The 12809-nt window shown below is 45.2% G+C and overlaps 1 protein-coding gene across 5 annotated transcripts in view; it reads left to right on the plus strand.

The window, feature by feature from the left end:
• The window catches only part of TCERG1 (transcription elongation regulator 1), a 53406-nt gene that overhangs the window by 15495 nt on the left and 25102 nt on the right, over positions 1-12809 (plus strand). For all 5 annotated transcript variants that reach the window (XM_074960524.1, XM_074960529.1, XM_074960526.1 and 2 more), the window contains 2 exons: positions 434-549; positions 8523-8611. In XM_074960524.1, coding sequence (XP_074816625.1) covers positions 434-549; positions 8523-8611 — 205 coding nt within the window. The remainder of the gene's footprint in view (positions 1-433; positions 550-8522; positions 8612-12809) is intronic.

Genomic DNA, 12809 nt, shown 5'->3' on the forward strand with positions numbered 1-12809 from the left:
AACAGAGAGCAACCAGAATTTGGCTTCAGCTGCTAAGTTGATAGTTCTCCCAGCAGAACTTCTGCCTGGGGGACGGAGGGCATGGGGGAGAGGGGCAGGGAGAAATGGGGAGAGTAGGGTCCACTACAGCAGTTCACACACCAAAGGCCATAAGTTAGGAAAGACTAACTTACATTGGGGCTGGGATACCTTGAGATCAGGAGCCCTAACTGCCTTTCCCCCATGTTGAGTAGATCCTGGCACAGGAGAGAATCTGGCCCTTTGAGGATGACATTTAATTTAAAGTCTGATGAAGAGAGAATGGCAAAAAAATAATAAATAGTTCAACTTGAAAAACCACATTGATAAATTGAATCTGATGAGTTCAGTAAGAATTGTAGGTTACCATAGGCAAACTTTTTAAAAAAAAAAAAAAAAAATCCTTTTCTGATAGAAAAAGTAGAAGAGAAGATTAAAGAGCCTATTAAAGAACCTACAGAGGAGCCTTTGCCAATGGAGACAGAAGAAGAGGAACCCAAAGAAGAACCTATAAAATTGCTGATAAAGGAGGTAAAAGATCTTGCAACCAAATAAAATCATCTTTGTGTACATATGTGGATGCAGACATATTGATAAGAGATTATGGTTACTAATTTGAGTTCTTAGATTATTGGGGGTGATTTGAAAACAGTATTCTTTTCTCATGACATTTAGTGATTTTTTTTAATTAAAAAGAAAAAAAAAAAGAGATGAGTCAGGGAAACATCCCAATTCAGGCAATTGTTTAAGTATATTTAAATTCCATTGAAGCCAATGTTAAACATGTGGCTTAAGGGCTTTCCTGAATCTGGGCCTTGATTTAAATAGAAACTAAATTCTGTAGCATAATAATCAAAACATTGGTACATTTGAGAAGACCAATTGAAAACTAAGAAGAAGATATTAAGGAGGAGGGTTTTTTAAACATACTAGGCACAAAAGAAATTCTAGCAATGGTATAGGCCCATTACCAGATGGAGATGGTAAAATTGTTAATGATGCAGGAAAGGCAGAGTTGTTCAATAAATATTTCTGTTCTTTATTTGGAAAGAAGCAAGTGTAGCAAGGTACCTTCTTGGTCTCACTAGCCTCAGCTGTTTTTAGCCTTGGTGAGACAGGCTTGGGTAAAACAGTCCTAAGATGCACAGGGGCAGTCCATTCCTTCTCTCAGTCAGTCTTTTGGGCTTGTTTTTCTTCTGTTATGAGCGGGAATGCAGCCTCCCCTCCTGGTGAGGCTTGCTGTCCTGCTGCTCCCAGCCTCCTGGCAGCTTGACTCCTTCTCTCTCTCATCCTCCCCTCTTCTCCCAACAGGGGAGGGTTTAAGAAGGTCTCAGGCAGCCCTTAGTGGGAATCAGCTGATCCTGATTGACCTCAGGTAACTCCCTCTCAGCTGATCCAAATTGATTCACTGGTAGTCCCTTCTCAGCTGAACCTGATTGACCTGTAGTTACCCCTCCTCAGTTATTAGGGAGGAGGGCATTTTAACCTTCTTGGACTGTTTTCTACCCCCCCTTGCAGCTGTCTATTCTGAGTTTCGCACATATGCCCCCTACTCCACTCAACACTACAGGGTTGGACTACTTGCGTCGGCAAACAGTGCACCCTTGACAAGCCATCTGTGTTGCCATGCTTGATTCCGGACCTGTGTTGTACTCTGAAGTGGAAGGGTTGTAGCAATAGGAATCACCTTGTTCAAATAAATTTGTTAGTCTCTAAGGTGCCACAAGTACTCCTCGTTCTTTTTGCTGATACAGACTAACATGGCTACCACTCTGAAACTTGTTACTCTTGTGTTTCTTTCTTTTTGTTTTGGTGAATCCACTTCAGAGGGGCATGGTCCGTGATGAGGGTAAACCTCCGTCTGAGTAGGTAATAGCAAAGGTTTTCTATGGCCCACTTTACCGCCAGGCATTCCTTCTCTACTTCAGCATATTTACCTTTCCTGGGCAGGAGTTTCCTACCAAGGAACAGGACTGGGTGGTGGTCTTCTCCAACCATTTGTGAAACAATCACTCCCAACCCAACCTCAGAGGCATCAGTTTGCAAGAAACTCTTTCTCCCAGTCTGGAGCTACCAGTACTGGGATGGTGCAGAGGGCGGTCTGCAGATCTGCAAAAGCCTCCTGGGCCGCGCTGGTCCATCTTACTATGTCTGGGCCACAGGCTTTTGTTAGGTCTGTTAACGGGCATGCCCTGGTGGCAAAGTGGGGGATGAACCGCCTATAGTATTGAACTAGTCCCAGGAATGCTCTGACCTGTTTCTTCCGGACTGGTCAGAGCCAATTCTGTATAGCCTCTAACTTGTTGAGTTGGGGCTTCACCATGCCCCTTCCCCCCATATACGCAAGGTACTTGGCTTCTGCTAGCCCAGTCACGCATTTGGAGGGATTTTCAGTCAGCCCGCCTTCCTCAGGCTGTCCAGGACTGCTTCCACCTTCTCCTAGTGCGTCTTCCAGTCTGGGCTATGTATAAGGAGGTCATCAAGATAGGCGGCCCCATAGTTGCCATGTGGACGCAACAGTTTGTCCATAAGTCGTTGGAAACTTGCAGGAGCCCCATGTAAACCAAAAGGGAGGACTGTGTACTGATACCGTCCTTCTGGTGTTGAAAAGGCAGTCTTCTCTTTGTCGGCCTTGGCCAGGGGGATTTGCCAATAACCCTTGGTCAGGTCAAGGGTGGACAAAAATCGTGCTTTTCCCAATCGGTCAATTAGCTCATCTGTCTGGGTATAGGATACGCATCAAATTGGGACACTTCATTCAGTTTCTGGAAGTCATTGTGGAACCTCATACTGCTATCAGGCTTAGGTACTATGACAACTGGACTTGACCATTCGCTATGAGACTCTTCAGTGACTCCTATCTTGATCTTTTCTCTTTTTGCCTCCGGGATCCGGTATGGCTTGTCATTCACCTTCATTCCAGGTTCTGTGAGGATGTGATGGTGAACCTCAGTAGTCCTGCCTGGCTTTTCCGAGAATGTCATGGTTGCATTTGATCATGTTGATCAGTTCGTTGGTCAGGGGTCAGTTCCGGGGATATTTTCAGTTGGCTGGGCTGGTTGCTTTTGGGGGTTGGTGACCCTAGAATGACCACATGAGCTTTTCTGTCTTGCCAAGGTTTCAACAAGTTTGTGATAGATCTGTTCCAGCTTCTGGTGACTAGGCTGTTGGACCTTGTAGTTGACTTCTCCAATGGCTTCTCTCGTATGGCCCCTGCCACCTGGCCAGGAACTAGCTGTCCGCTGTGGGTATGAGCGCCATTATCCGATCTCCCACCTGGAATTTTCAGATCATCACTTGGCTATTGTAGTATATCCGTTGGGCCCCTTGTGCCGTCTCCATGTGTTCCCGCACTGTGGGGGCACTTGGGCTATCCAGTCTTTCATCTGCAACACATGCTCAATGATGATTCTCTCTGGGTTTGGCTGTTCTTCCCAACCCTCTTTGGCATTGTCCAGCATGCCACGGGGGTGGTGACCATATAACAGCTCAAATGGGGAAAACCCAGTTGAAGTCTGAGGAACCTCCCTTATAGTAAACATTAGGTATGGCAGCAGGGCATCCCAGTTCTTCCTGTCCCAGCTCACCACCTTTCTATCATGTTCTTTAATGTTCTATTAAAACGTTCGAGGCCATCAGTCTGCGGATGATAGACTGACGTCCTTAGGGTCTGTATGTGGAGCATTGCACATAAATCCTTCATTAATTTAGACACAAAGTGGATTCCTTGATCCATCAGGATCTCTTTGGGTAGCCCCACTCTAGCAAAAATTTAGATTTTCTTAGCTATGGTCCTGGACATAGTGTTCCATAGGGGTATGGCCTTGGGGTATCGGGTGGCATAAACTAGCACAACCAGTGTGTGCTGATGGCCCCAGGCTGATTTCTCCAGTGGCCCTACTAGGTCCATAGCTATTCACTCAAATGGGATTTCAATAATCGGCAGAGGTTCCAAAGGGGCCCTTAAGTGTGGTCGGGGGCCATGTAATTGGCATTCAGGACAGGAGGCACAATATCATCGGATCACCGCATAAATTCCAGGCCAAAAAGACCTCTGCAGAATTAGATTTAGGGTTTTATCTACCCCTAAATGCCCCCCTGAACAGATGGCTGTGGGCTAGATCCATCATGCCCCTCTTATGCTTCTGCGGTACTAAGAGCTGTTCCACGACTTGCTCTTGGACCTGGACGACTCTGTATAGCAGATTCCTCTTTTATCATATAATATGGCCCTGGGCCCTTGGCTCTCCCTTCCACAGGGACCCCATTCACCTCAACTACTACTTTGCGAATTTTGTTATATATTGGATCATTGGCCTGATCCTGCCCAAAATTCTCCAGTGAAGGTCCAATTTACCCAAACTCAGGGGGAAATATTTCCATCTCCCTCTCGGGGGGAGTCCTCAGGGAACTGGGTCCGGCTGCAGGTTCGTCAAAAGCCTGCATAGTCCCCTTGTCAGTTGGGCCAACTCTTTCCCCTACAAGTGTAGACTTCTGGTTCTGGGCCAAGATTCTCATTTCCCTCCTTATCTTCCCTCCTTTCTCACCATGTCTTCCTCAGCTTCCCAGGAGGAGAGAACAAATCCTGGGCAAATTCACGGAAGACTGGGGGGTGCTAACTATCAGGGTCATCACATTGCTCTCAGGGTTATCACCGTCTTTTGACTCCTCTTTGGGGAGTAGGCTGCCAAACCCTGGGAAGTCTCGTCCTATGAGGACTGGGTAGGGGAGTTTCGGGACTACTCCCACCGTCACCTTAGTGGGGTTTCCCAGGACTTCTATTTTTACCGGGATGGTCGGGTAGTAATTGACATCCCCATGTACGCAGGATATTCCTGTGCACTTGGCCCGAGATAGTTGGTCTTGCCCGACCAGCTTTCCTGAGACCAGCATGACCGCACTTCCCAAGTCCACTAAAGCAGTGGACTCTATGCCATTCATTTTAACTGGTCTAGTATACCTATGAGGGACCATTGCAACCCCTACTAGATTTATTAGGTCGTATGGTCTTCCTGTATCTCCCAGGTGGCATTGCATGGACTCTTCTAGGTTAGGGCATTGGGCAGCTATATGCCCTATTTCCCCACATGCCTAACATCTGTACCCTGCTTGGGGCAGCCCCCTATTTTTCAGGCTGTTAGGGGCCTTATCCCCCGAGTCTTCCTCCCCCAGTTCCCAAGTCTCTCCACGATCTCTGGCTGTTCTTCAGCCTCTTCCTCCCCTCCATAGTTCTTCCGAGGGCTACGGCAACCTTGGCCCTCAGCACAGAGACTTGCCTCCTATTCTGGCGCCTTCCTTCCCCGGTGGTCTGAGAAAGTTCTTGGGCTGCTAGGTGTCTGTCTACAAGAACAACTAGCTCGTCATATGAGGAGGGATCATTTTGACTGACCCCTCTTCTTATGTCTGGTGGTAGCCCTCTCATGTACCTGTCCAAAACTATGATTTCCACAATTTTCTCTGGGCCATGGGTCTCAGGACGCAGCCACTTCCAGGCTAGGTGGATCAGGTCAAACAGCTGGGACCTCGGCGCTTTGCTGTCCCAGTATTTCCACTCGTGAAACTGCTGGGCCCTTATGGCTGTCATCGTGCCAGACCTTGCCAGGATCTCTGCCTTCAGCTGGGGGTAATCTGTAGCTGCTTCTGTTGTCATGTCAAAATACGCCTTCTGGGCCTCCCCACACAGAAAAGAAGCAAGGATACTTCCCCACCAGTCTTGGGGCCAGGCCTCCCGCAGGGCTGTTCTCTCGAACACGAGGAGATATGCATCTATGTCGTCATCCATCGTCATCTTCTGTAAGTAGTTGCTTGCCTGCAGGGGTCGGGTCCCATGGGGGCCGTGCATCTGAGTGGTCAGGGCCTTTAGCTGGTTTACAGCCTCATGCAGGGTGGCTCGATCCTGGGCTGCCTGGCTCATCAGTAATTGATTCGTCTCCTGCTGTATTCACACTGACTCCTGCTGGGTAGCCATCTGAACCCTCGTAGCCTCTTGTTGGGCTGCAGTGGCCTGCACCAACGCCTTCACTAACTCCTCCATTTTTTTTTCTTCTTCTTGGGGTGATATACCCTGCCTTGAGATGGTGCGCCACGAAGTCTCGCTCACATATCCTACCCCGACACAGCGTGTGGCAAGGTACCTTCTCGATCTCACCAGCCTCAGCTGTTTTTAGCCTTGGTGAGATGGGCTTGGGTAAAACAATCCTTCTAAGATGCACAGGGGCAGTCTGTTCCTTCTCTGTCTTTTGGGCTTGTTTTTCTTCCCTTATGGGAGGGAATGCAGCCTCTCCTCCTGGTGAGGCTTGCTGTCCTGCTGCTCCTGGCAGCTTGACTCCTCCTCTCTCTCATCCTCCCCTCTTCTCCCAACAGTGGAGGCATTAAAAAGGTCTCAGGCAGCCCTTAGTTGGAATCAGCTGATCCTAATTGACCTCAGTTAACTCCCTCTCAGCTGATCCAAATTGATTCACTGGTAACCCCTTCTCAGTTGAACCTGGTTGACCTGTAGTTACCCCTCCTCAGTTGATAGGGAGAAGGGCATTTTAACCTTCTGGGACTGTTCCCCCCCCCCCCCCCCGCACAGCTGTCTGTCTTGAGTTTATCACACAAGATGTAATCATATCAAGTGAGGGTGAGGTACTTTCCAGCCCATTAGTAATTGAAGAGGATGTTAGATGACTTCTCTTAGGGATAAGCATTCTTAAATCAGCAGGCCTGGATAAATTACTTCAAAGACTTCTAAAAGAGTTGGCTGGGGAGATCTCTCAACTGCTTATGTTAATTATTAATAAATCTTGAAATACTGTGGAAATTATAGACTATTCTAAAAGAGTACTACTGTTGTGCCATTATTCCAAAAGGGCAAGTGGGATGACCTGGGAAACAGATCAGTGAGCCTGACATCAGTCCCAGGCAAAATAGTGGAAAAACTGATAGGGAACACAATAAAGAATTAAAGGACAGTAATATAATTATATGCCAGTAAACCTAGCATTATGGAATGTAGGTCTTGTCAAACAAGCCTGATTTCATTCTCTGAGGTATTACAAGTTTGGTTGATAAACTTCAAAGAGGTAGTGTACTTATTTTGTAAGATGTTTGACTTAGTGCGGCCTTGTGGTAGCTGTTTTGGTCCCAGGACATTAGAGGGACCTGAGGAGCTCTGTTGGTGAAAGAGAGAAGCTTTCATGCTCAAACAGAAGTTAGTCCAATAAAAGATATTGCTTCATCCACGTTGTGTCTTTAGTACTGCATCACATTCTGATTAAACTAATTAGCACAGCATATCCATGGAACATGTTAAATGGATTAAGAACTAGCTGACAGGTCTCAAAAAGAAGGCATCAGTGGGGAATCATCAATCAGTTGTGGTGACGCAAATGAAGTTCCAAAAGGCTTGGTACTTTGCCTGACACTACTTAGCATTTTAATCAGTGGTCTGGAAGCAAATATAAAATCGCTGCTGATAAAATTTGCGGATGACACAGATTGGCAGAATGGTAGATAATGATCATATGGACCAATCTGAAAGGGCCCAGGTCACCAGGAAATCCAAACAAAATGTGTTTTAATACAGCCAAATGCAAACCTATACATCTACGAACAAGGACACAGGCCATATCTACAGAATGGTGGACTATCCTGTAACGGGGTGACTGAAAAGATTTAGGGGTCATAGTGTATAACAACTCAATGTAGCTAGTGTAGCATCCCAGTGTGATGCTATGGCAAAAAGGGCTAATGCAATCCTTGGCTGTATAGACAAGGGGAGAAGTGAGAACGAGTAGGGAGATGATATTTATATCAACATATAGCATTATTGAGAATGATAGAAGTTTACTATGTATGATTCTGGTGTCCACATCTTAAAAAGGACGTTGAAAAACTGGAGAGGGTGCAGAAGAGCCACAAAAACGATTCGAGGGCTGGAGAAAATAACTTACAGTGAGAGGGTTTAGAGCACAATCCTTTTTAGCTTATTGAGAAGAAGATTAAGGTGACTTGGTTAGTATTTAAGTACCTTCACGGGAAGAAAGTACCAGGTACCAAAGTGCTCTTTAATCTAGCATATAAAGAACTGGTGGCTGGAAGCTGCAGCCAGACAAATTGACATTCGAAATTAGGCACAAATTTTTAACAGTAAGGGTGATTAACCATTAACCAAACTGCCACGGGAAGTGGTGGATTCTCCATCTCTTGAAGTCTTCAAATCAAGACTGGATGTCTTTCTGTAAGACATGTTTTAGCCAAACAAAAGTTGTGTTAGTCAAAAACAAGTTATTGGGCTCAATAATTGGGGAACTGGGTCAAAATTAGTGGCGTTTGATATATAGGTGGTCAGACTAGGTGATCTAATAGATTCTTCCTGCCTTAAACTCTGTGATATAATTGAGGCTGTTGATTAACATTATTATAAATAAATTTGATTCCACATTACTGTCAATTGGATATAAATGAAATAGCTGAACAGAGAACATGGCAGACTCTTACAACCTTTATTTTTTCCCTTCTAGGAACCAAAAGAGGAAGAAATGACTGAAGAAGAAAAAGCAGCTCAGAAAGCAAAACCAGTTGCAACTACTCCTATTCCTGGAACCCCATGGTATGTAGTGAACTCCCAATCCACACCTTTGGTATTCCAATTCCTTTCCCTATAGTATGTTGCAGGAAATGTGTTGTTGATGAGGAGTGTTGCTCCGTTGTTGGAACAGGAGGCTGGGAGTCAGGACTCCTGAATTCTTTCTGGCTCTTTCACTGACTCTCTGTGTTTCCTAGAGCCAGTTACATAATTTGCTTTGCCTCTTACCTGTCTGTTAAATGGTTCCAACACTGTACCTGCCTTACAAAGGGAATGGAGCTCAAGATTTGTAAAGTTGTTTGAAATCCTAAAATGAAATATACTTCAAACTTCAAAGTAATATTAACAGTATTATTGCAAGATCTCTAAATTGAGGGTAATGAAGCCTAGTCTCTGGAAGCAAAAATAGGACTGTGAAGGACAAAGCTCTGTAGATCTTAATGTTAATAGGAAGTTTGGGAATATCATTTGACATTTGGATGTATATCTGTCAACCACATTGGAGCCCTTAAGTTTGGAATTGTTGCTGCTCAGTGTGCTAATATGAAAGTAATCATGCTGTGAAATAATAGATCGGAGAACCTACTGTAAGAAAGAAAATCATGGGGACCATTGGAAGGAGCTGTCTGCCATTTACAAGAAATGTATACACAGTATTCCAAAGGGGCTTCCTGATATGATTAAATATAAATTGTGGATATACACAATACAGACTAGAAAATCTGGTGGGAAAACCTCTGTACCTCTGCTTGGTGGATTTTTTTTTTTTTTTTTTTAACATTTTCTTTTTCAAGTGGTTGTCCACAGGATTCCATTTTTGGTGCACATATACGCAGTGCATGGGAGATCAGATTCTTTTGCCCATCAGCATCTTTTGAGGGCGCACCTACTCCCAGCTGTCCAAGGAGATAGAGAGAAGAGTAGGCCCAAGCATGTCTCAGTTCTTTCTTATTGCCTGCGGCAGCAAGAGAGAACCCCTGCAGAAGTCATGCTTCTGTACGACTTTGTTGTAGACAGTTAGTGGTGAGTTAGTATAGTTGTTACATAGTTAACTTTTAGTTTGACTTTAGCCACAAAAACAATTGTTTTTGTATTTTTTACTAACTTTTTTCATAGAGAGTAGGCTCAGAGCTACCAGCAGCTATTCCTTCAGAGACTACTTTTGGAGAAGGGCATGGGTCTTAGAGGATATGTGTACGCTGAGGTGGGAGGGTCCCAGAGCTTGGGCTGCAGCCTGACTGGATGTCTACACTGCCAATAAATAGATTCTTAGCCCAAGCCCTGTGAGTCCAAATCAGCTGGCTCGGGTCAGCTGCTGGTATCTAATTGCAGTGTAGGTATGCCCACAGGGAACAGGCCCTCATTATTCGCCTGTGTCCACCAGTGTAGTAGCCATATGCTTATTGGTCACGTCCGTACTGGAGTACAGGCGTCCTGGAGTACACAGCCATATTCCCACAAGACAACATCCTCTGTCCCCATTTTGAGGGGTTAGATCAGAGGTGGGCAAACTATGGCCTGCGGGCCACATCTGGCGACATCCACTGAAAGGAGCAAATCGGCTGAAGTTCAGAACATTCTGCTCCAAAGCAGGAAATTCTCAACAATATTGACTTAAAAGCTAAATGGAAGAGGTTTCCTATGTGAACATTTCAGCATCAGTTATATCTCTTTCAGCAACACCCATTTCAGCAAAATTGGACTATTTACTAACTCCGAAACCATCTTGATTTTTCAGGTAATTCCATAAAGTGTTCATCTAGTAGCAATATCTGCTCATCACCCTCCTATCTATGGCTGCACTGTATTTTTGCACCCTCGAGTGGCTAGATTTCTAAAGGGCCTTATTCATCGTTTTCACGCAGTTTGGGATACCTAAGTGTAATCTTAAGTGTTGATGGATCCCCCCCTGTGAGCCAATAGCAACCTGCTCCCTATACCTATCAGTGAAACCTTCTTTTTTAGAAGACCTTACACTAACTCAAAGGGAGAGAAGATTCAGACCCCCATGGAAGGTCCCCCTTATATAGTGTTTCATAAGGACAGGTTTACTCTCAGACCTCATTCCAAATTCCTAGCCAGAGTTGCTTCAGAGTTCCATATGAACCAATGTATTCTTCTCCCGGTCTTCTTTCCCAAGCCTCATCAACCCCAGGGGATGCAATACTTCATATTCTTGATGTAGTAAGGGCATTGTCATATTAGCTTAACAGAACAGAAACATTTAGGAACACACCTAGATTGTTTGGGACTTTGCTGATAGGTTTAAGGGCCAGGCAGTGTACTCAAAGAGATTATCAAAACGGGTCTCCAGCAGTTAAGAATTTCTTACAAGCTAGCCAAGTGAGATTCCTCTAGCCACATGAGAGTTCATTTCACTAGAGCTCAGGCAACCTTTGCTGCCTGTCTGAAGAATGTACCTATTTCTGAAATGTATAGGGAAGCCATGTGGAACTCAGTCCACACATTTACAAGATACTATTCTTTGGTAGATGGTTCCAAAAATTATCTCCATTGTAGTGGAGTTGTCTTACAGTCATTCTTTAAGTAGGACTTCTAGTACCTAGCTCCAAGCAAACAGGCAACTGCTGGTTAGTCACCAAGAGTGGAACTGTGATTCTTTGAGACGTGTTGTCCACATGGATTCCATGATCCACCCTCCTGACCCTGCTACTACAGAGTACTACTCCTCTGGTATTCTGTATTGGCAAAGGAACTTAGGGTTGGTTGGGCCTGCGCCACCATTTATGTTCTCAGGTATGGGGATGTGTCCCCATCTAGAGCACGGATGTGGCCTTAAAGGACACTGCTGGCAAAATAATCTGATCTCATGAGCATGAGGTGTACATGCACCTAGAGTGGAATCCATCTAGATCAGTGCTTCTTGAACTTTTTTTTCCACAGACCACTTAAAAATTGCTGAGGGTCTAGGCGGACCACTTAATGATCTTTCCAAATGCTGTTTGTACCATTAGCTAACTATTGTAAAATGCTTTGGATAAAAGCGCTATATAAAAAAACCCCTTAATAATTAACGCTTTTTTGTTCTACAAATAAAAGCATACAACTCATATTTCAATATCAGTAGTCTTACCTTTCTAATGCAATGGATGTGCCCTCTCTCCCCTAATGTTGCAGCCCCTGAGCTGGGGTTGGGAAGGACGGGGGGGCAGCAGTCTTCCCCGCCACAGCAGCCACAGAGCTGAGGCTGGGAAGGAGGGCCGTCTCTCCCCAGCAGCCACAGCCCCGGAGCCGGGTAAATTCACCTCTTTCTCTGGCCGATGCAGCCCTGCATGTCCCAGATTCCCTCCACCCCCTCTTCTCACCGCACTGCCCCCTCCCACCTACCCTCTGTTCCCCCCAAGGTCACCACCTCTCCTTACATGTGCATCTTCTCCGGGTCCAGGCACCTAATTAGTGGAGTCACGCCTGCACGGCTCCACTAATTAGGTGGGTGGCCCTTCATTCTCTTGTGTGCGGCCACCCAGGCGTGCACCTTAGAGGGAACTATCTGCGGACCACCTGAATGGCGCTTGCGGACCACTGGTGGTCCACAGACCATGGTTTGAGAACCTCTGATAACCTCTTGAAGATCCACAGTTACTGTGAGATAAGTAACCATTCTTTGTGTCTAAATAAAGGAGCCTAATAATGTCATTTCTTTGCAAGTCCGGTTTAACCATTGATGTCTCTTTAATATCTGGGTCTTGGAACAATTAAAGTCGTCTCTATCTAAGGCTACTTCTGTAACCACTAACATAGTAAAGCAGCAGTTTTCACTTCAGAGCCTGGTCTGTAAATTTCAGACAGCAGTGTTAGGATTGAATTTTCCCATCTGGTGACTTTATCAAGGTAGAGGAGATAGAAGGTTCCTTATTACTAATATCTGATTCAGACTTCTAGACCTAATACTTTTCTAGAGTGGTATTGGATTTTCTCTGTCTTTTGGTAAACATGTTGGTAAAATTCGATTTTTGAGCTTTGAGGCCTATTACGTAAACTACCAGGGAAAACCAGTCCTTCAGTTCTCTTCAGGGAAAATAGATACATCTTGCAGTTATGTGTTAAATATAACCTAGACCTGACTATGACCTACATTCTGGTATCCTGTAGTGTAGTAGCAGCCGAGCTCACCAGAACAGAAAATCAATCACATGAATGGGAGCTAGACCAAAATAATACAAGGCACATTATTTCCTATATGGAGATGTAGTTCAGGCTA

Source organism: Natator depressus, chromosome 8, assembly GCF_965152275.1.
Source record: "Natator depressus isolate rNatDep1 chromosome 8, rNatDep2.hap1, whole genome shotgun sequence".
NCBI lineage: Eukaryota > Metazoa > Chordata > Testudines > Cheloniidae > Natator > Natator depressus.